This window comes from Tenrec ecaudatus, chromosome 18, assembly GCF_050624435.1.
Source record: "Tenrec ecaudatus isolate mTenEca1 chromosome 18, mTenEca1.hap1, whole genome shotgun sequence".
NCBI lineage: Eukaryota > Metazoa > Chordata > Mammalia > Afrosoricida > Tenrecidae > Tenrec > Tenrec ecaudatus.
The window spans coordinates 11,643,446-11,671,418 of NC_134547.1; the positions used below are offsets into that span (position 1 = coordinate 11,643,446).

Sequence of the window (27,973 nt, forward strand, 5' to 3'; positions counted from 1 at the left end):
GCCCCTCCAGCTGACGTCACCGAGCCTCGCGCCGATTGGCCAATTGGCCCGTCGCTCCGGACACTTCCTTCTGGGCCGCGGCCGCCGAGTTAAACTTTGGAGGAGAAAAGAGCTGCGGGGGCCGGGCGACCCTCTCCGGGCCCACCCCCCGCCGCCGGTAACGCCCCCTTCCCCACGACCCCCTACCGAACTAAAGCCTGCTTTCCCAGACCCTGAGATTCCCGCCTCGGCACCCGGTCCTGCGGGCCCGTCGGACCCTCGGGGTTCCCTTGGTCCTCGGCTCAGAGACTCCGGCGCCCCCACCCAAGGTCTGGTGACCCCCGCAGATCCCCTTGATAGATTCCTCTTCTTAGATCCATTACATCACGGGATCTCTCCCCTTTCCCCCCTCACCCCCACCCTCGCGGTTTCTTCCCAATCCTTCCTCCCGCCCGGGCCCCTCTGCATCCCGGGCTTCCCCGCCCTGGCCTCCTGCCCAACAGATTCTCTGATCGGACTCCCGATTGCTCGGTCCCCAAACCGCTAGGTCTCTCTTGTAGGGTCCCAAGGGATCCTTTGATTATCGGGCATCGGACTCACTAGGATTCCTTGTTTTCCCAGGATCCCGCCATCCTCGGGTCCCCTCACCCTGCCCTATCCCTCCGCTGGGATCCCCGCGCTCCTACCACCACTTCATAAGACCCCGTGGATACGGCGATCCCGGTGACCAGGACTCCCCTTTGCCAGATCCCTGGTGGGCGCCGGGGGGCCAAGCCCGGGCCAGCCCCACCCCCCCACATGGCCGCCCCCACCCATCCCTCAGGGCTCCCGGGCTCTCCCCGGCCTGGGTCCCCGCCACCCACCGGCCCCAACTCGGAGCTCCAGTCGCCGCCGCCACTGCTGCTGCCCCAGGTCGCGGCCCCGGGCCCCGGGGTCTCCTTTCACATCCAGATTGGGCTGACCCGAGAGTTTGTGTTGCTGCCCGCCGCCTCCGAGCTGGCCCACGTGAAGCAGCTGGCGTGTTCCATCGTAGACCAGAAGGTGCGGGCGCGGGTCCCCTCCAGGGGGCAGCGGAGGGTGGGGTGGGGGCGGCAAGGGGGGCGCAGGCAGAGGCCACCTGGGGCCTGGAGTGGGGATGGGAGACAAAGGAGACCTGAGCCATGGGGCAGTTGAGGGGTGGGAGGCATTGATGACCCCAATTGGCTCCGTACCCCACCCCACTCCGAAAGAAAACTGGGCAGGCAGGGGTGGGGTGCCCCAGAGGCCTCCCCAAAATTACGTGTCTCTGCATGTTGTTTTCTGCAGCGGGCAGGGAGGAAGGGAGGGGCCGACCAGGTGTAGGGAGGGGAGGAAGAGGCAGGTGGGGGCCACAGATGTGTAAGGACCCATTCCAACCTCCTGTTTGGTGGAAACAGTAGAAATTGAAGCCGGGCTGGCCTTCAGGATCAGATGACACGTGCTGGTGTGGGCAGCCAGGGCAAGTGAGGTTTCTGAGCCCAGTCCTTACCCCGAGGGCTGGCCTGTCTTGCAGCCTCAGGACCTCTGGGTACCTGTCCCCTCTCTTCATCACGCCGTCCTCCAGGCCCCCACCCCAGGTCTGATGTGGGCCCCAAATCTGTCCTTCACTTTGGCCACCAGGGTAGGGGGAGCAGTTGAGGGGGGGAGGTTGGCAAGAGGCAGCCTAGCGGAAAATCCATGTCTTTGACTCTCGATCCTGGAAGGTAGAACAGGGACCTACAGGTATGTTTTATTGGTAAAAACGTTGAGACAATCATTCCAAATCATTGGCATCTTTGAATCCTGGGCAATTTGAACTTTGCCGACTTTCTGAGTGTTGGAGTCCAAGGCGTGTTGAACTTCTGCAGAGGTCGGAACGTGCAGTCTCTCGGTTGTGGGAAGCCCTAACGTGTTCACATGCTCGGCTTTTTGTTTTGGACGCTCGGTGGTTGAAATCCAGGCAGGGGAACGGATTTGAATCCTAGCCTTCTGGTTTCTAGTATATTCCAACCCTAGACTACAGATGATCCAGGGCATTGAAATCCTAAACAGTAGAAATTGAAGCCGGGCTACGAAGCAGATTGTTGGCATCCCAGGATGTTAGAAACCACCCCCCCCCCCAAAAAAACAACTCAGATCCCAGAATCTGCTCGGACTCCTAGAAGTGACTCTTTGGGGCCTTTGAGGCACAGGACCTGCTTCACCAGTTCACATACGCGGAAACGAACCGTAGAGAAATAGATATTTAAACTGACCTGGTCTCCTGGGACTCCCCTCCGCTAGACTCCCGCTAGTGAGAACAGATACGACTCCACCCCGCCCCGCCCCCCAACTCTAGCAGGCTTAGCTTCTCACCACCACCACCCCCCTTCAGTTTGCCCCTAGAAAAGAAACAGTTGCTGAGATGAGGGGAAGTGGAGTGGGTTGAGACTGTTGGCTGGGTGAAATTGTGCCTGTTGCCCCAAGCCCAGCCTGTCTCTCATCCCGGTCCTGGTCCGGGTCCCGCGTGTTGGAGGCCTCTTTCCTTCCAGCTGCCCCACCTGGTCAGTTTCACTTTCCGTTCCACCAGGTTTCATTTCCTGCCCCCCCACACACACACACACAAACTGGGGACCTAGGCACCTGGGTCTTTTAGACGTTGAGGAAGGAGCACCCCCCCCACACATCTCCAGGTTTCGCAGGAGCCCCAAATCCACTCCTTCTAGCTCGCCCCGCCCAGCGCTGGCTGGGCGTGGAGCCAGGTAGCAGGAAAAACAATGGAAGGAAGCTTGGGAAGTGGGGGTCGGGGTGGGGGGCGCGCCTAAAGGAAGGGGGTGCTCATTCAGCTTATTCACCAGGGGATGGGGGGAGTCCAGGTGTCCACGCTCCCAGGAGTACCCTCACTCCAACCCCACCACGCCAGTTTGAGCACACCTGGGGCGCTGGCCACCACCTGCCCAGCCTGAGCTGGGGCTGGGAGCGGCCACCGGCAGGAAGCGACCACTGCGGGGGGGGGGGGGGGGGTCCCTGAGTTTCTGGGGGAAACGGCCCTGTCCCCAGAGGGTTCCAGGCTCCTGCCCTAGGTGACAACGTTGAGTTGGTCCCATGCTACCTCCTGCCTCCTCCCGCAGTTCCCAGAGTGTGGCTTCTACGGTCTCTACGACAAGATCCTGCTCTTCAAACATGACCCCACATCGGCCAACCTGCTGCAGCTGGTCCACACAGCTGGCGACATCCAGGAGGGTGACCTGGTGGAGGTGGTGCTGTCCGGTGAGGGGCGGGGCAGGGCCTCCAGAAGAGATGGGCAGGGACTGAGTTGAACGCACTAGCTGGTTGTGAATCTGGTCCCTGGGTATAAATTAGGTTCATCCCGGGGAGGGCAGGGAACCTTGAGGAGTCCCACTGATGGCGTGATTTGGACGTTGAGCTGTTAAGCTGAAAGATCGGTGGTTCAAGCCTCCCAAAGACAAGCAGTCAGCTTCCCTCAAGATTGACCCAAAAGTTAGGGGTGCAGTTCTTTTTTCCGTGAGATCTCCCAAGTCAAAATCAGGTAGATGCAGATCGGTTGTATTTGGGGGGGTTAGGGTGGGGTGGGTACAGAGGGGTGTCGTTACTCTATGGAATCTACCTCTCCCATAGCTGAAAGAACCCACAATGGCGTTGACCCTTAATACCATCTCGCCCAGGGACCGAAGACAGCCAGCCCCATTCTCTGCATGACTCAAAACCCCAGACAAAATAAAAAACTCATTGCCAGAATCAATGTCCTACTCCTAGCCACCCTAGAGTACAGTGTAGAACTGCCCCTGTGGGTTTCCGATCCAGTTACTTCGCTTTCTCCCACAGCGGCTGGTGGTTTTGAACTGCTGACCTTGCAGTTAGCAGCCCAACCCATAGCGATCACTCAGAAAACCCACAAAGCCCACTCCCTGGGATTCGAAGGCAGTTATCTTTGGAGGAAGTTAAAAGCTGGGCTGGGGGGTAGGGGGTGTGGACTTGAGGGGGCGCTGGTTTTCACTTCCAGGTATCAAAGCTGGAGGGGGGGGGGGATTCTCAGGAGCAGCTGCATTCTGCTCCCGCCCACCCTGCCCAGTTTCTCTATAGACAGGTTCTCAGCACCTTAGAAATGAGAGAGCCGGTACCAGCCAGTTGCCCAGGTGGGCGGAGCTTGGGTTGTTAGTTGGCTGTGAGGATTTGCTTGGCCAGGGGCCTCCATCCCTTCTGGAAGGCAGAGGGGAAGGGCTTTGTATGTACTTTATTTATCATTATGACCCCAGCGTACCCTGTATAATCTGAGGAAGTTTGGGTTTACATCTCCCCCACCCCCAGCCTCAGGCCAGTTGTAAATACTCCCCCGACAGTGGAAAACTCAGGAATCTTGGTCTTCCTCGTGGCTCTCCCCTAAGCCGTCCCTGGCAGCTTCCCTCGGCATCTCAGATCACACCTGTTCAAGACAGAGTTCTTGAAACCTGCTCTGCCTGCCCTGGTTGCAGCCAGCCAGTCAAGGCTGACTCATACCACCCTATAGGACAGAGTGGAGCTGCTCTATAGGGTTTCAAAGGCTGCTATCTTCATGGAAAGGATTCCTTATGTAGCACTGGGTTGCATGTTGGGCTGCTAAACTGAGGTTGGCGATTTGAGCCCACCAGCTGCTCTGAGGGAGAAAGATGAGGTGTTCTACTTCCACAGTTACAGTCCCCCGGGCCCTTCTACCCTGTCCTATAAGGTCCCTTTGAGTCAGAATTGACTTCACGGCAGTGAGTTTGCTTTGGTTTTGTGTGTGTGTGTGTGTGTGTGTTGTGTTTTATATATATATATATATATATATATATATATATATATATATAGAATCACTTAGAAGCACAGGTGATACCAAGAGCTCAAATAGAAAGAAAATGTTTTGAAAATGATGAAGGCAAGCTATGTCCAAATGTGCCTGATACAATTGAGGTATGGATGTGATAAGAGCTATAAGAGCCCCCCCCCCATAAAGTGATTTATTTATTTTCCAAAATTTCTCACCAACTTTTTTTTTTTGAGATTATTTTATTGGGGGTTCTTATAACTCTTAGTACAATCCATACATCAGTTGCATCAGGCATATTTGTACATATGTTGCCATCATTCTTTTCTGGACAGTTACTTTCTGTTGAGCCCTTGGGGTCAGCTCATCTTTTTTTCCCCTGCTTCCCCCATGATTTATTCAATTTTTTAAAAAATGGCAGCAATAAGACCATACTTATAAATAAAATAAAACAAGAAGCAGCACAGATGATACAGTAATGAGTTGGCTGCTAACCACAAGGTCAGTGGTTTGAACCCACCAGCTGCTCCTTGGGAGAAAGTTGAGGCTTTCCGCTCCTGTAAAGATTTAGTCTCGGAAACCCACAGGGGCCGTTCTACTGTGTCCTGGAGTGTCGCTCTGAGTGGGAATCAACTCAATGGCCGTGGGTTTGGTTTCGCTGGCATCTTCACAGAAGTGACCACCATATCTTTCTCCCTCTGAACTGGTGGTGGGTTTGAAGGGCTTACCTTTCAGTTAGCAGCCGCCCGCTTTACCGCTGCGCCACCAGGGCTCCTTGCTCCCCCTGCTGCCCTCACAAGTGCAGTGAAAAGGCATCGCTAGTCACAAGTCTCCTTTGTTCCTCCGCTTCCCTCCTTCAGTCCATCAGCAACCCTTCTCTTTGCCCTGCACCCTGAATCTTCTTTCTCCCCAAACCCCACTGGTTCAGGCCACCATCACCTTCCACCTGGCCAATTGGACTAGGCCACTCGTCTGCTCAGAATCCACCCGTGCCTCCCCATTGCCCTGGGATTCCAGTGTGAACACCCCCTCGTGGCCTGGAAACCCAATGCCTCCAGGCCCTCTTTGGTTCCCCCAACTGATCTCTGATAGGAGTCTTCCCTTTTCTTTCTCTAGTCCAGTCCTGCTTGCCTGACCCCTGGCTCCCCGCTGCCTCAGGGCCTTCCCCACCCAACGCCTACCCCCTGATGTTCTCCGAGCTGGCTTCATCTTAGTATGTGGCACTTGCCTCAAAGGTCACATTCTCATACTGGCCTTCCCTGACACCCTAACCCAAAGCCACCAACTTCTTTCTCACCTTCTAGGGCAGCGGTTCTCAACCTTCCCCCAATGCCGCGACCCTTTCATACGGTTCATGTTGTGGTGAGCCCCCAACCATAAAATTATTTTTGCTGCTACTTCATCACTGTAATTTTGCTATTGTGATGAATCAGGCGACCCCTGTGAAAGGGTCATGCAACAACCCCACCCCCACACCAAAGGGGTCATGACCCACAGGTTGAGAACTGCTGCCTCACACTGCTTCCTTTCCTTGGAGTCCTCGGTGTAGTGCAGTAGCTGTTAACCGCCAGGTGGGTGGCGGTTCAAGGGCCCTCCCCCCCCCCCAACAACCACTCCATAGGGGAAAAGAGGTGCTCTGTTCTAAAGATTGACAGCTTCAGAGACTCCCGGGAGCTGTTATTCTAGGTGCTGTAGGGTCGCTCTGGGTTGGAATCCACCCCCGGGGGCTGTTTTGGTTTGTTGGTTGTTTTTTTCTTCTTCTTCAGAGCATTTTATATTCCCTGGGATGCTCCTGTTTACAGATCAGCGTGTTTATGTTTCCCCATCTGCCCCCTCCAGGGCCAGCTGTGGCTTGTCCCTCTGGTTCCTCCCGTTACCCCATCTCAGCAGTGCTTGGGGCACCCGGAGAAATTGTCCAGCCAGTCATCGTCACCAACATCACTGGAACCTTTGAGAAAGAAAGAGGGAGAGAGAGAGAACTGAGACCCAATTAAAAAATGAAACTGCTTTAAGAACAGTTGTTGGGTGCTGTCAACTGGGTAGTTGACTCACAGGGACCTCACGTGATGGAGGAGAATGGCCCCGTAGAGCCTTCGAGTGATGGTGTTGCCACAGAATCTGGACTAGACCGGGCACTTCTCGGAGAACAAACTTGACTTGGATGAGGTGTAGTCAGAATGCCCCTAAGAAGGGAAGAGGGGGAGAACCTCGTCTCCCGTCCTCTGAGCTCGCTGGCAGGAGGAAGTAGTCCCTGGCCGAAGCACCCTCATGCCTGGCAAGGCAGAGGGCCAGTGGCTGCAAGGATGGGCCCAGACAGAGCCATGAGCGGGAGGAAGGCTTCCTCCTGTGACAGCGGGGGTCACCATGCCTCAGAACCAGCTTGGTGGCGCCGATAAGAACAGCCGTGATTTCTACAGGAGGAGACCGCCAGGCCTTTCTGCTGAGGAGCAATTGAGCAGGCTCAAACAGCGAACTCCTAAGTTCTCTGCCCACTGCGCCTGACCCCCACCCCAGGACCCTTATGTGGGAACAATGGCTGACGTGAACGGAGCATTCACTCTCCGCCAGCCACTGTTTTGTTTTATTTTATTTTCAGTCACTGTTTTAATTGCTCCCCATGACCTTTGACCCTGAAAGCTGGATGCCTTTTTCCTAGATACCTGCAAAGACACTTCCTCCAAGAAGCCTTCCCTGACTGCCTAGTTCCCCATCGCCATTGGCTGCACTAAAGCTCTGCTTACCCCTTACAGGCTTGGAGAGTTTAAAAAGCAGTTAGTATAGCGCTAAGATGAGACTGGTTTTGAAACGCAGTTTTGCCACTTTTGCTAGCGGTGTGACCTTGGACAGGTCACTTAACCGGTCCGTGCCAAAATGCCCTAGCAGCCAATAAAAGGCCTTCTTTAATGTCTGTCTCTCTCACTAAGAAGCAGGGGGGTCGTCCGTTTGGTTGTTATGCAGTAGCCCTCTCTACCACCTAGGACGGCCCCACTCACGGCACTCCCCAACTCTCCACTCTTCCCTGTCCACTGCAGCCTCGGCCACCTTTGAGGACTTCCAAATCCGCCCGCACGCCCTGACGGTACACTCTTACCGAGCGCCTGCCTTCTGCGACCACTGCGGGGAGATGCTCTTCGGTTTGGTGCGCCAGGGACTCAAGTGCGACGGTGAGGCTCCATCCCAGGACCGAGGGCGGGGCCAGGGGATTTCACTGGGGGTGGGGCCAGGCGTCAGGGTGGAGTTACGAAAGTAGAGGCCCAATGGCAGAGCCTGAGAGGCGGGGCTTGGGTGAAGGGGTGGAGCCAGAGGGAGAGTTTGGAGGTGGGGTGCAGCACTGAAGGGGCGTGGCTTAGGCGTTGCTCAGGAGGAGGGGCATAGGAGGGGGTGTTTGGTTGGCTGGTGAGAATAACGGGAAGTAGTGAAGGAATTGTGCTAGAGGTGGCGGAGGGTAGACGGGGCTCTTCATCAATCAGGGTTCAACATGAGAAACAATTCATAGACCACCAGGCCTGCTTCCCAGGGTCGCCTGTGTTGAGATCCAACCACCAACCTTCCCACTAGTGGAGGATTCTGGGAAATTTATACTAAGTCACGCACCGTAAGGAATGATTGGCATACAAGATCATGGACCAGACTGAAATCCAAAGGGCAGGTCATTAGGGAGGGCAGGCTAGGCCTCTTTGGCCAAGGCCACTGACGACCACAGCCGGGAAGCCTCGCTCAGATTTTAAGACCTTTTAATGCAGTGGTGCTCAAGCTGTGGGTCGCGACTCCTTTGGGGTTCAAACGACCCTTTCACAGGGGTCGCCCGATTCATAACAGTAGCAAAACGGCAGTGATGAAGTAGCAACGAAAATAATTTTATGTTTGGGGGGTGACTACAACATGAACTGTGTTAAAGGGTCCCTGCATTAGGAAGGTTGAGAACCACTGCTGTAATGGATTGAGAGAAGCCGTGGTGTAGTGTTTATGTGCTGAGCTGATAGCCTCAAGGTTAGCAGTTCAGAAACCACCAGTCACTCCTGGGGAGAAAAAGAGGCTTTCTACTGCTATAGGGTCACTATGAGTCATCAGTGTGTTTGAGTTTGGTTTTATTAAGTGAATCAATCACACTCAACCCAGATTAACGGGATAATCTCTCCCTGTTTTGTTTTTGTTTTACAAGCGTCAACCCAGCAGACTTTAATCCCACCTGTCAAAGACTTTCACAGCACCAGCTAGATTTATGTTTAATTGAATGACTGCCTAGTTGACAGGAAAAGTTGACTGTCCGAAATCATCCCTTGTCAGATTGTCACCCGTACATAGATTTAGACTTAATTTATTTAATCTGAAAATACAGACAATGACAAAGCCATCCAGAACCCAAAGCTAACTCAATGCCATTGAATCAATTCTAAATTGAACTGCCCCTGTGGGTTCCTGAGGCCGTTGATCATTCCAGGAGCAGAAAGCCTCTCTTTTCTCCCTCAGAGAGGCTGGTGGGTTCGAACTGCTGACCATTCCAACTGTGTTGCATTCCAACAACTCCGCCATACCTTGGTTCTGGAGTGAGTGCAATACCCCTTATATTAAAAAAAAGGTCTCATTAATTTTTGCCTTTTATCATCAGAATCTTTCAGTCATAACATTGACCATCAACCTGCCACCAGGGCACATCTGCGAACGATAACAGCAGCAAATTAGATGCCGCGATTAACAAACCAACCACGGCCGGCCTGTGGGTTCCAACTCGTGGCTACCCTACCCTCCAGGGCAGAGCAGAACTGCTTCCCAGGATTCCTAAGGCTGTGAATCTTTACGGGGGGGACGTCCTCAGCCTTCTCCCACGGAGCGGCTGGAGGACTCAAATGGCTGCTCTTGGGGTTAACAGTCCAACGCTTAACCCAGTGTGCCACCAGGGCGCCTGCCTGAGAAGTGAGCAGCTATTCAACTGCAACCAGGAAAGCCGTGCGGGGCAGTTCCACCCTGGACACATGGGGACGCCAAACGTTTCAGTCGATTTGAGGGCCATGAGATTTATTATTGATAGGTGGCCGAGAGGTCACGCGCTGGGCAGCTAACCCCAAGGTCAACAGTTGGAAACCTTCAGCCGCTCCGCTGAGCCGCCATCAGCTCGATGGCAGCGAGTCGAGTTTGCTTGGTCCATTGAGTTGGATCACAGGACTTGGAGGGGGTCTTTTGCAGGGGTGGGACCACGGAGGAGCAGTTTCCTTAAGTTGTTGGGGCCAGGAAGGAAGGGAGACCTAGTGGACTCAGGAAAAGGAGGTGGAATGGAAATATCCAGCAAGCTGGACTGGACCAGAGTAGAGGGGAGGGGTTAGGGGGCGGGGCTTCAGGAAAGGTGGCCTTTGGTGAGATGGGGGCGGGCTACAGTGTTTCCTCTAGAATGGAGGCGGGGCTCCAAGAGGAAGGGGCGGGTCCTAGGAACTGCCGATTTAGGGAGGGAGGAGTAAGGCGTGGATGGGGCGGAGCCCAGTGGAGGACCTGGCCCGGGCCAGAGGCTGCTTCTCTGACCACTTGGCGCCCCCTTCAGGCTGCGGGCTGAACTACCACAAGCGCTGCGCCTTCAGCATCCCCAACAACTGCAGTGGCGCCCGCAAGCGGCGCCTGTCGTCCACGTCTCTAGCCAGTGGCCATTCGGTGCGCCTGGGCACCTCCGAGTCCCTACCCTGCATGGCTGATGAGTTGGTGAGAGGCTGGCCGGCGGGGCAGTTGGGTGGCTGAGGGGGTGATGGGATTCAGCCCTGGGGGCCACACACTGATGGGTCCCCTGCCCGCTCGCTGACTGGACAGTGTCGGAGCACCACGGAGCTCTTGCCGCGCCGGCCCCCGTCCTCGTCGTCCTCGTCCTCCGCCTCCTCCTACACAGGCCGCCCCATCGAACTGGACAAGATGCTGCTTTCCAAAGTCAAGGTGCCGCATACCTTCCTCATCCACAGCTACACACGGCCCACCGTCTGCCAGGCCTGCAAGAAGCTTCTCAAGGGCCTCTTCCGCCAGGGTCTACAGTGCAAAGGTCAGCAGAGCCCAGATCCCCCACTGGGAGCCTGGGAACCTCCTCCGCGGGGCTTCCGGGGCCAGGAGATTCGCTGATGAGTCACTGAGTTCGAGATTGGAGAGGGAGAAAACAACTCCGTCTTGGGATGCCTGCGAGTCTTCCAAGTTTAGAACGTAGAATTGTTCCGAGTCTTTCAACATCTAGAACCAGAGAGAGGTCAAGTTCTTTTTTCTTTTTTACATTTTAGTATCTGTGATTCCATTAAACAATTAAACATTTTTTTTTACATTTTATCTGGAGCCCTTACAGATATTATAACAATCCATAGTTCAATTAGAGTAAGCATAATTGTACAATTGCTACCACCAACATTTTCAAAACATTTTCTTCTTGAATTCTTTGATATCAGCTCCCCTTGATCCCCTCCCTCCCCCACCCTATGCCCCAGGAACCCTTGTTATATATATGATTTATTATATATAGTCTATTATTTATTATATATTTTATATAATATTATATATATCCATATCTTACACCATCCAATGTATCTGTGCACCTACCAGTCTGTTGCTCATTTCCTTTGAATGGGGTTATATAAAGTCATCCTTGCTATCCGTTCCCCAGCCCCACCCCCAAGATGTAGAGTTCTAAATGCAGAACTCCTAGAATTCTAGAGTCGGCTAAGTCTCGAATCCCAGAACCTTAGGAAAAGGGGTTTTCACCAAGCTCTGGAATCTTGGCGATACCTTGTCACTTTCTAGTGTTGGAGTCATCCGGCTTTAAAGCATTGGCTCTTCACCATGGGCAATTCCCACGCCCCCCCACCCACGCCCCCGGGGGCATTGGTAATGCTTAGAGATATTTTTGGTTTTCACACCCGGAAGGTGTTGCTGGCCTTGCTGGATTGAGGCCACCGATGCTGCTAACCATCCCATAATGCACAGGGCAGCCCTCTACACCACAGATTTATGTGGGCCAATGTTGCACTTTTGTTGCTAGATGGCACCCAGTCAGTTGAAACCAATAGCAACCTTAACACAACAGAACCAAACACGGCCTGGACCCGCGCCATCCTGTTCCTATGCTTGAGTGCATTGCTGCAGCCACGTTGACAATCTGCCTCCTTAGGGCCTTCCTCTCATTCGCTGCCTCTCTACTTTATCGAGCATGAGGCCCTCCTCCAGAGACTAGTCCCTCCTGACAATGTGTCCCAAGTATGAGAGAGGAGGTCTCACCATCCTGCCCGCTATGGAACCCTCTGGCCAGATTTCTCCCAAGACACATCAGTTTAGCCTTCTAGCAGTCTGGTCTTTTCCATGTTCTGTTCCAGCACCACAGTTGAAATGCATCGATTCTTCAGTCTTCCTTATTCCAACTTTCACATGCATATGAGGCGATGGAAAATACCATGGCGTGGGCCAGGGCCCCGTTAATCTTCAAAGAAACATCTTTGCTTTTCAATACTCTAACGAGGTCTTGTGCAGTAGATGTACACAACACAAGATATCTTTTGGTCTCTGCTGCTGCTGCTGCTTCCATGAGCATTGATCGTGGATGCAAGCAAGACGACATCCTTGACAACTTTGATCTTTTTTTGAATTTGTTGGTCCAATTGGTCTTATTGACATTGAGTTGTCATCCATACCCTGGAAGGAGTGTCCACGCTGAGAATCCTGTTCTAGCATATTCAGTCTCAAATCAGCACAGGGAAAACGACATTCTAGAATTTTGCAGTTCACACTCTGACTGAATCTAGCCCCCGGCCCCCTCCTGCTTCACAGTTAGGGAACTGAGGTTTCAAGAAGGGGTGGTGACCCAAGTGGGGTCAGCCAGACAGCTAGAGTTTGGGTCCCTTTGAGCCTGGGATTCGGGGCTCAAGAGGCGACCCTTACAGGCACATCTCTCTTCCCCTGTCCCCTGTCCTCCTTCGTAACAGATTGCAAGTTCAACTGCCACAAACGCTGTGCCACCCGTGTCCCTAATGACTGTCTGGGGGAGGCACTCATCAACGGAGGTAAGAACTGGAGGGCCTGCATGGGAAAGGGGGGCACAGGGCTGAGGGAACACCCGCTGATGCCCCTTTTAATGCTAGATGTGCCAATGGAGGAGGCCACCGACTTCAACGATTCTGATAAAATCGCCCTCATTGATGAGTCTGATGACTCGGGCACCATCCCGGGCTCCCACTCCGAAAATGCCCTCCATGCTGGCGAGGAGGAGGAAGGCGAGGGAGACAAGTCCCAGAGGTACCCATGGCCCCTCCCCAGTGACCACTTCCCCACCCACCCCCCCATCTCTTATGAGCTAACATCACTTTGTATTTGCATAATTTGGGGGCAGGACCCAGGCAGTGGGTCACTGTGAGTCAGAAACTTGATAGCACCTCACAACAACAAAGAAATCACCAATATGTTAGATTTGGGCTTTCCCCTCTCCCCAAATGTATATTTCAAAGAAAAAAAGCCACCTTTTAATAGAGGTAGATTTTAATCGATATGCCTTGATTTTGGAGAAGCCCTGGTGGTGGAGTGGCTATGCTCTCTGGCTGGCTGCTAACTTCAAGGTCAGCAGTTCAAAACCACCAGCCGCTCCTCAGGAGAGATGCGTTTTCTACTCCTGTTAAGAGTTTGTTTTGGTTTTGCCTTGGGTTATCAGTCTTCGTGTAGCTCTAATCTGTGAATACCAGTGAGTGGATGTGCATGAATTGTAACATCAGCAAATTGCCCACTGCAACATTGTAGCCAGCGAGGATTAGTAACGCTGAGCTGTAACTGAAAGGAGATCTTTAATTGCAGTTGGTTGTCACTCAACACTTCCTCTTAAGTTATAGAAATGTGGTAAGGATGACATGAATACAAAGTAGCTACTGCCTGACACAGTTGCAGTGTGAAATAAGTGTTGTCGATTACAATTGATCACAGACCATAAAAAGAAAAGGAGCAGCCTTTCTTTCAATCATTTGGACCGCTGGTTTGTTTGTTTATTAATTAAATCATTGGGGGGGGGGCTCTTACAACTCTTATAACGTATATAATATGCGTGCATCAATCGTATCAAATATATTTGCATATATTTTGCCATCATCGTTTTCTAAACATTTACTTTCTGTTTGAGCCCTTGGGATCAGCTTTTCTTAGTCCTTGATCAATTGTTATTATTTACCCCTGGTCTCTTAGAATGGCCTTAAACCACACCCCCTTTCTGTGCCTCAGTCCGTCAGTATACAGGAAGGTGCGGATACGCCATGACCTTGCCGCCCCAGGCTCTGCATTCCATCCTCTGCAGTGTCCCCACCCCCTCCCTTACCACCAGAAAGCATGTTTCTGTTTTTAATTGGCCAGAGGCAAGTGGCAAACCCTTAAGACCCTAGGTGTTGTTAGGCATAATCGGCCTGTGACTTCTCGTCCCTCCCCTCTCTGCACAGCTCCCTGGGGTACATCCCCTTGATGAGAGTAGTGCAGTCCGTGCGGCACACAACGCGGAAATCCAGCACCACGCTGCGCGAGGGTTGGGTGGTTCATTACAGCAACAAGGACACGTTGGTGAGTGCATGGGGCGGGGCCACGTGCGGTGGGTGGGGCCAGAGCTGGAGAGGGGGCGTGGCTACAGGTCGAATTGGGATGGGGCCTGCGAGTTGGATGGTTCTAGATTTAGCAAGGGGAGGCTGTTAAAGGCACAGGAGAGCTAAGGTCCATTAGTTGGAGCTGAGTAGGCCAGCTGGCCTGAAGCAGGTGGGGGCGGGGCTAGAGTTGGGGGCGGAGTTAAAAGTAGAGCCGGGTTGGGGCAAAGCTAGAGTTGGTGCAAGCAGATGGCAGGCTGTCCCCGCGGCCCAGCTCCAGGAGCCCTGGCAGTCTGGGGACAGCGGGAGAGGTGGTCAGGCCTCACGGCGGGTCTCCATGTCCCACAGAGGAAACGCCATTACTGGCGGCTGGACTCCAAGTGCATCACGCTCTTCCAGAACAACACGACCAACCGTTACTACAAGGTCAGCCTGCGCCTGCCCCACCAAGCCCAGCCACCCACATGGCTGCTCCCCTGCCACGTGCCCCTGGGGAAGTGTTTTCACTTGGCCAGGCCTTGTCCACCGACCTCACCTGAACAGTGCCTCCATGATGGTCCTAACCTCATAGGGCTGGGGGAGGGGGAGGGGCAGGAGCTATCACTTAAAGCCACCAGGTAGCTAACCTAGGACCCGTCATAGGAACCCTGGAAGCTTAGTGGATCATGGGTTTTTGGCTGCTCACCCCAGAGTCAGCAGTTCAAACCCACCAACTGCTCTAAAGGGAAAGATGAGTCTGTCCGCTCCGGTAAAGGTTTATAGCCTTGGAAACCCACAGGGGCCAGTTCGACTCTGCCCTATAGGGTCGCAGCCAGTCAGAATCAACTCAATGGCAGTGAGTTCTGTTTCATGCCACTCAATGCTAACCAGCCCCTTCCTCTCAGAGTGGATCCTGTGTGTTTTCCTGGGTTGAGGGCCAGGAGCCCAGGGGTTGGCCTGGCCCCTGACCCATGCTGGCTCTGTGTCCTGCCAGGAAATCCCATTGTCGGAAATCCTCGCCATGGAGCCTGCCCAGAACTTCAGCCTGGTGCCGCCGGGCACCAACCCACATTGCTTTGAGATCGTCACAGCCAATGCCACCTACTTTGTGGGCGAGACGCCCGGCGGGGCCCCAGGGGGTCCCAGCGGGCAAGGAGCCGAGGCGGCCCGGGGCTGGGAGATGGCCATCCGCCAGGCCCTGATGCCCGTCATCCTCCAGGACACACCCAGCGCTCCTGGCCACACGCCACACAGTGAGTTCACCTCGTACCTAGGAGGCGGGGCTGCTGGAGCCCACCAACCCGTGCGACTTTAGGCTTGTCACTCACGGTCTCCGAGCCTTCTTGCAAGGAAGTCCACCCCTCCCCATGATGAAAGGAACTTTTTTTTTTTAATTGTTGCTGTCGCGACTGTGCCCAATATCATGGGGACTTTGTGGTTTGGAAAGTGAGAAGCCCTGGTGGCCTAGTGGTCACACATTGGGCTGCGATCTGCAAGGTCAGCAGTTCCAAGCCATCAGTCCCTCCGCGCTTGAAAGACGAGGCTTTTGGTCCCCTCTGTCAAGAGTTACCTTCTTGGGAACTCAGGAACAGTTCCAATCTGTCCTATAGAGTCATTGTGTCAGCATTGACTCGACAGCAGTGAGTAAATTCTCTGTTCTTTGAAGAATTAAAACAAAATTTGGAAGAATGAAAGTTTGCCCATTTCTCCCTGTACAGTTGGGAAGCCCCATCTCCAAACAGTGTCGGCTACTCAGAGGAGGCAGTGCTGGACCCAGAAAGCTAGATTGACTCCACCCTTAACTATTGCTCTGTCTACCTCTAGCTCCACCCACCTCTAGCTCTACCCACACCTAGCTCTTCCCACTTGGTCCAGCCCTAGCTGGGCACAACCTCACCTCCGCTTCACCCCACCTACTAAATCCCAATCTTCCTCTCGCCTTGGTCCCAAACCAAAAAGTAACTCTTTATAAGAAAGAGCCTCGTCTTTCTCCCAAGAAGGTGCTGGTGGTTTTGAACTGCTGACCTTGCGGTTTGCTGCCCAACTTGTAACCAATTAAGTGGCTGGACCTCCTGGCCAAAGGCTCAGGACTGAGGAAGTGTGTCTGGTTTTGCTTGAGTTTTCTGAGGGGGTGGTCAATTGGACAAAGATGACCAGGTCAGTTTGGGCTTCCCTCCCCTCAATCCTCCATTCATCTTCTGTCCAATGGTCCTTCCTTGCTGCTGAAGCGGACTGTGAAATCATTCCAGATGTCACCTCTCGAGCCCGTAGGACATCTGCTGTCCTCCCAAACGGCCTTCAGAGGGCCACTTGATGATTGTACATCCTCTCACTATTCCCATTGTCTAGATAAGGAAATGGAGGTTCTGAGTAGGCCCAAGCCAGTAGCCTGAATATTGAGTCACCCGGATTCATTCCCAGGCAGTCTGCCTCTGGAGCTATGGGGGAGGGTGGTACTGAGCCTAGCCCCCTACTCCCACCTCTCCCGGTCTCTCTCCAGGGCAAGCTTCTCTGAGCATCTCCGTGTCCAACAGTCAGATCCAGGAGAACGTGGTGAGGCCCCTGCCCACAACCTATGGGCCCATGGCATGCTCCCCTCCCTTACCCCACCATCCTCCTGGACCCCTCTCCCATCTCCATGTGTCCCTGTTTCCCCACCTGCAGGACATCGCCACAGTCTACCAGATCTTCCCAGATGAGGTGTTGGGCTCGGGACAGTTTGGTGTGGTCTACGGAGGTAAGGACCAAGGACACTTGGACTGAGCCCGAGGGAGAGGGGAGGGGGACTCTGAGGCCCTCAGCAGCTGGTGCTGGGAGTCCTAGAACCTCATTCCTGATAGGCCACGTGTTCACACCTGCAGCATTCCAATTGGCTTAGAAAGCTCGGGGGAAGAGCCCCTGGGTGGTGGCAATGCTGGAATGTTCAGCTGTAAAGGGAAAGGTTGGGGGTCCAGTCAGAAGCCTGGTAGTGGCAGCGGGACTAGAAGCTCGATCTTGGGTACAGTGGGGGTAGCAGGACCTTTGTCACTGGGAAACAAAACCAAACCGTACTTTATCCCAAACACCTCAGGAGTCTATCTCCTAGCGACCCTATATAGGAGTCTCCGAGGCTGAAAATCTTTACGGTGACTGACAGCCTCGTCTTTCTCCCGTGGAATGGCTGGTGGGTTTGAACCGCCAACCTTGCGGTTAGGGCATCCCAACGCTTACCGCACAATGCCTTTAAGGCTCCTTTGTTCTTAATAGAAGCGGACTGAAGTGTGGGTACTCTTATGCACCACAGGGCTAAATCCTAGTTTCTGATTGGTTCTAAATCTTAATGTTTCAGCCTTAATTCCAGGGCCCAGTGCTCCTGGCATATCTCCTAAGACACCCCCCACACACACTCCCACACACATAGAAGCATTGATGTCATTCTGCCCACGTTTCCCTCACTCTGGTTATGTCTCAGTAGAAAAAGGTGGGGTCAGCCAGGGCTAGGACCTCTTGCTAGTCCTTGGGGAAGCCACCTCATCTTCCCTACTAATCTCCTCCCCCCACTACCCACCAGGAAAGCACCGGAAGACAGGCCGAGATGTGGCGGTGAAGGTCATAGATAAGCTGCGCTTCCCCACCAAACAGGAGAGCCAGCTCCGGAACGAGGTGGCAATTCTGCAGGTGACCACCAGGGGGTTCTGGACCCCAGCCCGCCCCCACCTCTTCACTCCCCTTCTAGGGCAACCGATCCATCTCCATAGTCAGGGCAGGCTTCCTGGAGGAAGGAGTGTATTCTGAGCAGAGGAATAAAACTCTGGAGCTGGGGGGTTCCTGATGTGCTCGCAGAACTTAGGAGATCAGGCATGGGGTGGGAGGCGAGGCCAGGGAAGAGGGTGGGGCCAGACCAATGTGACTTTCTCCCAGGGCCCTGGGGAGCCATGTAGGAAGTTTGAACAGGGATTTGTTTTTGGAAGAGCCCCCTCTGCCTGTCTTCTGGAAGGTGGAGGGGGTAGGGAGGGTCTGGATGGGAGAACACAGGAAAGAGCCTCCAAGCCTGAGCAGGGTGTGGGGGAGGAGAGGGCTAAGTAGCTATGTAAAGTGGTTCCTGGCCACTCCTACAGCTTCCTTCCCTCCCAGAATCTCTTGATATAAAGCTTCAGCCGAAGTCCCTGGTGGTATGCGCAGAGGGTGGTCTCTCCCAGGCAGAGGCCCTCCGCCTCCCCTCAGTGCCCCCTGCCCCCAGCATTTGCCAAATGGGGTCTGAGCTTGCGAGTGGGTGGCTTGGGCCCTGACTGCCCTGCGCGCCCCCTACCCCTAGAGCCTCCGGCACCCTGGTATCGTGAACCTGGAGTGCATGTTCGAGACTCCCGAGAAGGTGTTCGTGGTGATGGAGAAGCTGCACGGAGACATGCTGGAGATGATCCTGTCCAGTGAGAAGGGGCGGCTGCCGGAGCGCCTCACCAAGTTTCTCATCACGCAGGTGCGCCCGCGAGCGCATGCCCAGTACGCCCCCTTCCCCTGCCCTGTCCCCAGCTGGGGTACCCCAGAAGTCAGGCAGACACAGGAGAAAGCCTGTTAGGTCAACGATAGAAAAAAGATAGAATAGCAATGATGTATCGCTTCTCGGCCTTTTGGCTAACATCAAGTGTAGAATAGCAACAATAATAGGAACCGTATTCAAGGGTATTCCCCACCCCCTCAGAAAAAAAAACAAAAAACTCACTGCCCTTAAGTCAATTCCAATTCAGCCACCGATAGGACAGGGTGAACTGAGCCTGTGGGTTCCTGAGACTGTAACTACGCCACTTCCACCACCTGAGCCTCTCAATCGAAAGAGTAAGCATAATGGAAGAAATACAAGGGCACATCAAAAAGTCCCTGGAAAAGTTACATTCCACTTTTCGTTGAACTTTCTGAGCTCCCTGCCCCCAGAATAATTGAGCAGTAGTAATAAGAAAAAAAGAAAAAGAAATTTGTAGGAAAAGGCATGAAGCGGAAGTACCAGCAGCCCTGGTGGCATCATGGTGAAGCACCCAACTGCTAACCAAAAGATTAGCAATTCCAACTCATTGGGGGGTAGGGGGTGCCAAGGTGGAAAGCGCTGGCAGTCTTCCCCGGCCAAGATGACAATCCTCCGAGGCACTTTGGCTCTGTCAATGTCGGGCCACTGTGAGCCAGACACGCCTGAGGCAACAACGGTACAGTGATGGTAATAACATGGGACAATGGAGTCATGATCGTAATAGAGTGCCAACAAGAGTGTAATAACACAGAAGGAGGAGCCAGTTCAGTACCCGCTTTCATGTGGACTCCAGCTCACAGGGTCTGCAAATCTCACCCCTCAGGGTTTTCAGGGGCCAAGACCTTTTTCCTCCCAGGTCCTGACCTCGGGGTGGACGCCAGTCTCTTCGTAGGACAGGGTGGAACATCTCCGTGGGTTGCCAGGAATGTCCCTCGCTACGGGAGTAGCAAGCTCTGTCTTTCTCCTGCAGAGAAGCTGGTGGTTTCAAACTGCTGACCTTTCGGGTCACAGCCCAATGTGTAACCACTCTGCCACCAGGACTCCATAATCCCAGAGACACCAGGAATGGATAGTAGAGCAATAACTTTACAACACAAAGGTGGTGGTGGGGAGCCGTTCTGACTGGTAATGAGCCTGGTGACAGGGTAGAACTCCACCAGAGGGCTTTCTTGGGTGGGCTCAAACCACCCACCTTTGGATTGGTCACTGAGAACTCTGCATGGAGTTGGCCATAGTTTCGTTTGCTTATTGGCCACTTGGAGTTCCTCCCGAATCACCCCTGCTTTCTGTTCCCTTTGCCCATTTTACAAGCAGACCAGCCTCTTTGCTGGTGAATTGTAGGAGACTCATAAATTATGTGAGCATCCGCAGAGCAGTGGTTCTCAAGCTTCCTAGTGCCCCGATCCTTTCAGACAGCTCCTCATGTGGTGGTGACCCCCCCAACCATAACAATTATTTTCGTTGCTACTTCATCACTGTCATTTTGCTACTGTGATGAACCAGGTGACCCCTGTAAAAGGGTCGTTGGACCCCCAAAGGGGTCACGACCCACAGGTTGAGAACCGCTGCCTCAGATCCTGTCCTTGTGTTTCTCCACCCCTTTCAGCCCCATGTTACTTTCCCTCTCTATGTGGTGTCTAAGGCACCCTGATGGTGTGATGGTGAGCTTTGGGCTGCTAACCACGAGGTCAGCAGTTTGAACTTACCAGCTGCTTTGCAGGAGAAAGATGAGGCTTTCTACTCCTGTAAAGATTTACAGCTTCAGAAACCCACAGGGCCAGTTCTACCCTGTCCTAATAGGGTCGCCGTGAGTCAGAATGGACTCCAGGGTGGCGAGTTTGCTTCAGGTTTTCAGAAAGATTATCCTCTCACCTGGTACCTCATTTCTGCAGAATCTGTCACTTAGCAAGTCCCCTGGACCAGAGTCCAGCATTGTAACTCTTCAGATACTGTGTCTGTTTGGCGGTGAAAGCAACCCACTGAAGTGGGCTCACCTGGACTTTGGGTGGAGGGAGGAGCTAAACACCTTCAGTCATCAAAACAGCTTCTCCTTCTGGTCTCCTCTGCCTTCCTCTCTGCTTGCATGTCCTTTTTCTCCCTTCCCTTCTCTCTCTCTCTCTCTGCAGAGTTCTGCTTTCCAAGCACTTGGCTGCCCTGCCTCCAAGTCCTTAGCTTCACCATCTTGTTAGGCTTCACACGCCCCCAGTGAGGTAGGTACCTTGGAGCTCCACTGTGTAGATAAGGTTACTGAAATCTGGGGCTGTGACAGTCTGTGGTAGCAGGTGAGCTAAGGTTTGGATCTCTGGACCTGTCTAGCTCCCAAACCTAGCCCAGCTTTGGTTACCATGGTAACTGGAAAACCCAGCCCAAGTCAGTGAAAAGCAGCAGTTCTGTGGCTCTGAGGACCCCTGGTGGTGAAATGAGAGTGCCAGCAGTGACTTTCAAATAACCCCTCCCAGTGAAGCCTGGGAGGAGCCCTGGTGGCAGAGTGGTTATGTTTTGGTCTGCTAACCACAGTTCAGCAGTTTGAAACCACCAGCTGCTCCAGGGTAGAAAGGTTTTTCTACTCCCGTGAAGAGTTCCAGTCTTGGAAACTCGCTGGGGCAGTTCTACCCTGCCCTGTGTGGCTGCTGGCAAGGAATAGAGTTGAGATGAGGGAATCCTCGCCGCCCTTGCCTGGGCACGTACAGATGCTTAATTCAGTGTGAAAACAGCAGCTGAGAATGACACCCCTCTCTGCTGCTGGTGTTTCAGGCATTTTGTTGGGGTCACAGAGAATCACAGGAGGTCAGCATTCCCTTAGATAAATGCTTATAAAGAATGGATGGGGCTGTTTTGTTTATTAATGAGCTCATCTCGCTATCAGAATCCTGAATTTGTAGTTCCAGCAAACCAGTTGCCTCAAATTGGTCCCAATTGGTGGCTGCACCTATGTGTCACGGGAAGACTGGTCTGTAGGGTTATCTGTGATCGGTCTTGTTTCCAGAGTCGCTTGCCAAACCTTTCTTCCACGGCCCCTCTGGGTGGATGCTGGCAAGCAGTGTGTTGGCCATTAGCACCACCTAGGGGACTCCCATAGATCCTGCAGGGGCAGCCTTTCTGAGCCACACGGAAGCATCTGCTGACCCAGGAACCAGTCTCACTGTGATTGAGTGGAATCCGACTCACGGTGACCCTGTAAGACAGCAGAGACCTAGGGTTTGTGAGACTGTTGATCTTCACAGGAGCAACCAGCCAGGCTCATCTTTATCCCTTGGGGTAGCTTGTGGGCTTGAACCCCAGACCTTGCAGTTAGCGGCTCACCGCCTAACCCACAGTGCCACCAGGGCTCCTGTGGCCATCAGCAGGGTGTCACAAGCACAGTAAGTACCACCACCAAGAATAACAGCTCACCAGGCACTGTTTTAGAAACACTTGCAACAGTTCATTTGACACCCCCCTCCCCACAGCAACCCAGGGAGTGAGGGGTGGGGGGATCACTGCTGCGCTGGCTCCCGTTTTACACATGAGGAAACTGAGACTCAGAGAGGTGAAGGGACTTGCCCAAGGATATAAGCTGTTTTGTATGAGACCCTGCGATTACACTAGGGCAGCCTGGCTCAGTCCCAGCCCCCACCCAACCCCCTACACCTTCCTGACCAGCTTTCACATTTGGCGTATAACTCTGGTCCTATTGGTATGTAAGGAGCTGTGGTGGTACAGTGAGTTATATTTTGGGCTGGTAACCACAAGGTCAGTGGTTCAAACCCACCAGCTGCTCTGCTGGAGAAATATGAGGATTTCTGCTCCCGTAAAGATTTACAGCTTAGAAACCAAAAGGGGCAGTTCTGCTCTGCCTTCTAGGGTCACCATCAGTCAGCATTACCTCGATGGCAGTGGATTGTTCTGAATTGTAGGTTTTTAAAAGGCTTAAAAATAGATGAACAAAAATGAATCTTACACAAACGGTCATGCCTCTCAGAAAGCCCCTATAAATAGCTTGTTTGTTGCTTCTATTGTTTTTTTAACAAGATGAGATCGTCATAGCCAAAGGGTCTCTGAGGATCTTTCTAGCCCAGCGACTGCAATTCAGATCATTCTAGAACTTTCCTTTCAAGTCCTCACATCTAAGTGTCCGCGGTTCTGGGAGTTCTTGGGTTCTTGGGTGCTCCAGTGCCTCCCCTGCCCTGACAGGTATCTTTAGAGATATAGAGAGGAGCTTGGGGGTGGGGTGGGGTGGCTGGCTGCTGTACCTTGTTCACCGACTCTGTCTCCTCCTCCCAGATCTTGGTGGCTTTGCGACACCTTCACTTCAAGAACATCGTCCACTGTGACTTGAAGCCAGAGAATGTGTTGCTGGCCTCCGCCGACCCGTTTCCCCAGGTCAGTTACGACCTCTCCTGATGTGAGGGGACCCCAGCCAGATCTGGGGACACGTCAGGCTTTCACAGGAATGGAGATGTCTGTTCAGCTGTTCTGTTTGAACCCAATACTGGTTTAAACTGATGAAGAGAACAGTTACATGAAGCATTCAACTTGTTACGGAGTCTCCGGGGTCAAACTGACAGCAGCAACTCGAAAGGACAGATGAGCATCTGAGTGTGCTTTTTAGCTTGTGTTAAAGATGGGCGGGGCTCGTTCGGGAGGCGAGCAGGTGACAGTGCAGGTAAGAAATGCTCAGGATACAGTTCCGTCAGGACATGTTACAGAGTTCTTTTCAGGTTGCTAATGAATGCCCAAAGGGCACAAGACTCCCCTGTTAGCCTCAGCTCCGGCTCTGGTCAGCAAACCTAACTCTCCCAATTAAGTGCCCGAGGTTGCCCACTCTACAGAACAGCCTCCTTGCCCCAAAGCACGCCACTGTACTTGCTCCGTGGGCTGGGAAGGTCACTATGTGGCCCCTGGTTCTGCTGCTCCTCTGTCACTTCTGGTATCACACTGTCCTCTGGACCCAGGAGGTTCACTGCCCAGCAATCTTGGGGTCCAGAGGACTCGCTCTGCTCTTGGTTCTTGCTGGTAGTGAGATTCCCTCCCACTCCCCTCCTGTTACTTCCAAGATGGCTTACTTAATACGGAACAGGATGTCAATCACAATGAATCAAAAATCACTGTCCCTCACCCAGACCCATCAGGAGAAAGGCCGTTGCGTGCGAGGTACAGAGACTAGAATTTCATTAAATCGTTCAGGACCCTTATGGTACAAAACGGGAAGATGAGGCATGGTGACAGGTAGCCCTTACTGAACACCTGCTGTATAAGCCAGACGTGTCCTCTGGATTCACTCAATATACTCTCCCTCCCATGGATAAGGAAACTGAGGCACAGAGAGTGAAGGGGGGTGCCTGGATCCAAACCAGCACCTGTAACCACAGCCCGCGAATGTTCTCCTTTAAGCCGCGGTGGGGGTGGCTGAGCGGGTGGCCCACATGCCCCCTCAGCCCTTGGACATTCACCGTTGCCCTCCCCCCAGGTGAAGCTGTGTGACTTCGGCTTCGCTCGCATCATCGGCGAGAAGTCCTTCCGGCGCTCGGTGGTGGGCACGCCAGCCTACCTGGCCCCGGAGGTGCTGCTCAATCAGGGCTACAACCGCTCGCTGGACATGTGGTCGGTGGGGGTGATCATGTACGTCAGCCTCAGCGGCACGTTCCCCTTCAATGAGGATGAGGACATCAACGACCAGATTCAGAACGCCGCCTTCATGTACCCGCCCAGCCCCTGGAGCCACATCTCCAAGGGAGGTGAGCCATGCTTGGAGGCTGGCCCCCTTGGGATGAAGTGGGGGAGTGGGCGGGGCCAGAAACGTTGACTAGCCAGCCACAGACTCACTTGGGGGTGGAGCCTAACAGGGGCGGGGCCAAGGTGGACATCCCTGGTGGCCCTGGGGGTTGTGTCCAGCCCCTCTGTGGGAGAAAAATGTAATCCACCTCTGTAAAAATGATGGCCTCAGGGATTCGCCTCTGCCCTCTGGGGTCTCGTTGCTGGAATCAAAAAGGCTCCTCTCTCTCACGGAGAGACTAGTGGTTTGGAGCTGCTGACCTTGTAGCCCAGGACATGACCCACCACGCGTGACCAGGGTGCCTTAGGGGAACATCAGGGCCTGGCTCTGTACGAGCTGAGTGACCAGGGTGGAGATGGGCCTGGGGGTTGGAGCTTATGGCAGAGGGAAGGGCTGGTGAGGAAGAGAGGTTCATCTTGGGGCAGGCAGGCGAGTGGGTGGGTGGGGCCAGTTAGGGGCAGGCCTTCTGGGGTGGGGCCAGTGAGCATCTGGGTGGGAGCAGTAGGGGAGGGTCTGAGGGTGAAGCCAGTGAAAGGGAGGGCCTGTCTGGGGACAGGGTCTTGCCCACAAGGACTTCAGCATCGAACAGGATGGTCAGGGAATGTGGCCCCGGGTCCCTGGATGCAGGGCCATCAGAGATGGTCGAAGTGAAGAAAGGCGAGTTAAGTCCTCAGGCCTGAAGGCCTGAGATAGAGCCAGGTGGGTGTTGGAAGGAGATAGGGAATTGGGGCATTTTGAGCCAAGATTCTGGGATGTGTCGATTGGGCGGAAGACTTAAGGGCAGATTCATTTGGAGGTGGGGACTCTGGAGGACAGGTGAAGTATGGGGGCGGGGGGAGGTGAAGAGAAAATGCTCTCCCTGAGCCTCCAACAGCCCTAAGTATCCGGAAGCCTGTGATGAACTGGAGAGGGTGGGTGAGGCAGGTCCAAGTTACTCTCCTGGGCTGCCTGGGAAGAGGAGGTGTGGGACTCTAGGTACCCAGCCACTTCCTCCCAGGCAGACTAGAACTGTCCCTTTGGATTCCTAAGACTTTGAGCCTTGTTGGGAGCAGACAGACTCCGCTTTCTCCCACGCAGTGTGTGGTGGGTTTGAACCACTGTGGTGTTAGCAGGGGCTTGGCGGCATAGGAAAAGGTCCTGGGTTCACAATGAGGTAAGAGAAAGGGACACTGCAGGAAGGAGAATGCCACAGGTGGGCCTTTCTCACAGCATCGGAGGCAAAACAGACCCCGGTGGTGATGTGGTTAAAAGTACTCGGCAGTAAACCGAAAGGTCCGCAGTTCAAACCCACCAGCTACTCTCAGGGAGAGCGCTTTGTTTTATGCTTTGGTTTGGGTTTAGGGCATTAGTTCAAAGGAAAGTCTTGTAGCAGCCAACAATTTTGCCATTCCTGGGTTTGTCTATGTATCATCTGCTGCTGCTGTGTGTGTGTGTGTGTGTGTGTGTGTACCTATAAGACACCACTCCAAAGGTATAAGACTGCCTCTGCTCCAGCCCCACCCTCTTAGCCCAACCACAGAAAACCCCGATTGCTAAACAGGGTCAGAGGAACAGGGGTACAGACTGCCACATTGCTTTTGGGGAAGGTAACAATTCGATCCGTCTCCTGTAATATTTGTTTCTGAGGCCCGAGTGTGAGTGGATGGATGGATGGATGGATGGAGGGATGGATGGGAGGGATAGATGGATGGATGGACAATTGTGAGAGAGGCCATAGCTGCTGACCACACCGGTCTGTAACCTCAGAGTCACCCAGCAAGGAAGTAATGTCCCTCAAACAAGTAGGGGCAAGAAGAGTCCCGGCCGGTGCAGCCGGTTTATCCTGAAAACCTGACAAAATGCCCAGAGCCTGCTTTTCACAGACCAAATAGACTTCTTGGTCTTTGGGCCTTTCTGCAGGACCAGCACCTTCACAGCCTCTCACCTCACTAGTTTTACATTCATTTTATCTTTGTGGACATGGAAAGAACCCTAGTGGCGGAGCAGATGAGGCTTTAGCCTGTTAAACACAAGGCCAGCAGTTCAAGCCACCAGCCTGCTCCATGGGAGGAAGAGGAAGCCCTGTGCTCTTAATACAGAGCTCCAGCCTTCAAACCCCACAAAAGCAGGGGTGCTTTGCCCTAAAGGGTCACTGTGGGGCAGAAATTAATTCAATGACAGTGGGCTTTTATTTTTATTTATTACTATATTTCACAGGCCTTAGCAAAAGACCCATTTCCAAATGGGGTTATAACCAACAGCGGGCATACCTCACCAAAACCCACTGCCATCGAGGTCTATTCTGACTCATAATCACCCTTGAGGGCAACAAAGAACTGCCCCTGTGGGTTTCTGAGACTGTACATCTTTACTGGAATAGTCTCCTCTTTCTCCCACAGAGCCACAAGGGGGTTCGAACTGCTGACCTTGCGTTTAAGCAGCTCATTGCCTTACCCACTCCACCACCAGGGCTCTGTATCATGGGCAAAGAGGTTAGGATGTACAACATATGTTTATGGGAGGTGGGGACAACGATGACTGACGATTCAGCCCACAGCAGTATTTTAGAAATGGGGTGATTGAAGCAGGGAATTCATGAAGATGTATCGAGTGTTTGAGGCTTGCTGATAGGATAAGGGAGTGGGCGAGGCTCCAAGCCCCCTAGGCCGGTACAGATAACCGGAGAAGTGGCCTCTCATGGCACGGACTTTGACCTGTGTGTCTCCTGTTTGTCCAGCCATCGACCTCATCAACAACCTGCTGCAGGTCAAGATGCGCAAGCGTTACAGCGTGGACAAGTCTCTCAGCCACCCCTGGTTACAGGTGAGGCAAGGGCGGGGCAAAAAGGGAGTTGGGCTGCCCATTGGTGGGGTTGGAAAAGGGGTGGGACTAAGCTAATTTGCCGAGCAGTCCGAGTTTCCCATTGACTGGGCTGAAGAGGGGTGGAGCTATTTCTCTATTGGTTGGGTAGGCTGGGAAGGGGAATGGTTTGGTCTTGGTACCAGCTGCAACCTGATCGCGCATGCGCAGGCCAGATACACCGGCTTGTGGCTCCCACGCTAATCCCTCTCCGTCCTGGTGCAGGAGTACCAGACGTGGCTGGACCTCCGGGAGCTGGAGAGGAAGATGGGCGAGCGGTACATCACGCACGAGAGCGACGACGCACGCTGGGAGCAGTTCGTCAGCGAGTACCCGCTGCCGGGGCCCGGGCTGCCCTCTTATGGGGAGCTGGGTGGGGGTCTCCGGCCGCAGGACTATGAGATGCAGGGGCTGGCTGAACGTGTCAGTATCCTCTGAGACTACGTGCTCCCACCCTTGGGGACCTCAGCCATGTACTGTCCTAGGGAGGGAAAGATGGGGGCATGGGAAGGGGCTACAAAGGCGCCATCAATGAAACTACTCCTCTTTGGCCCCAGTGCTATGGCCTCTGCGCATGCCCCATTGTT

The 27,973-nt window shown here is 53.6% G+C and overlaps 1 protein-coding gene across 2 annotated transcripts; it reads left to right on the forward strand.

Moving 5' to 3' along the window:
- The first annotated feature begins 67 nt into the window (after nucleotides 1–67).
- On the forward strand, nucleotides 68–27,944 carry PRKD2 (protein kinase D2). Of its 2 annotated transcripts, none has more exons than XM_075537017.1 (19): nucleotides 68–308; nucleotides 601–1,020; nucleotides 3,087–3,225; nucleotides 7,792–7,923; nucleotides 10,293–10,447; nucleotides 10,553–10,775; nucleotides 12,694–12,771; nucleotides 12,850–13,003; nucleotides 14,182–14,299; nucleotides 14,665–14,742; nucleotides 15,290–15,548; nucleotides 16,796–16,848; nucleotides 16,960–17,032; nucleotides 17,846–17,952; nucleotides 18,590–18,751; nucleotides 23,057–23,155; nucleotides 24,243–24,510; nucleotides 27,265–27,350; nucleotides 27,612–27,944. In XM_075537017.1, the coding sequence occupies exons 2-19, from the start codon at nucleotides 778–780 to the stop codon at nucleotides 27,822–27,824; spliced, it is 2,640 nt and encodes an 879-aa protein (XP_075393132.1). In that variant the 5' UTR covers nucleotides 68–308; nucleotides 601–777; the 3' UTR covers nucleotides 27,825–27,944. The 2 variants fall into 2 exon arrangements, with proteins under 2 accessions (XP_075393132.1, XP_075393133.1); XM_075537018.1 differs by having other exon boundaries at nucleotides 74–157.
- Nucleotides 27,945–27,973: the final 29 nt, after the last annotated feature.

Excerpts from the sequence above, each read along its gene's own strand:
- PRKD2 (XM_075537017.1), top strand. The coding sequence starts at position 778 with ATGGCCGCCCCCACCCATCCCTCAGGGCTCCCGGGCTCTCCCCGGCCT. Across the intron at positions 7,924-10,292 it reads CCAGGGACTCAAGTGCGACG|GCTGCGGGCTGAACTACCAC; the intron begins GTGAGGCTCCAT and ends CGCCCCCTTCAG. Across the intron at positions 18,752-23,056 it reads CCAAGTTTCTCATCACGCAG|ATCTTGGTGGCTTTGCGACA; the intron begins GTGCGCCCGCGA and ends TCCTCCTCCCAG.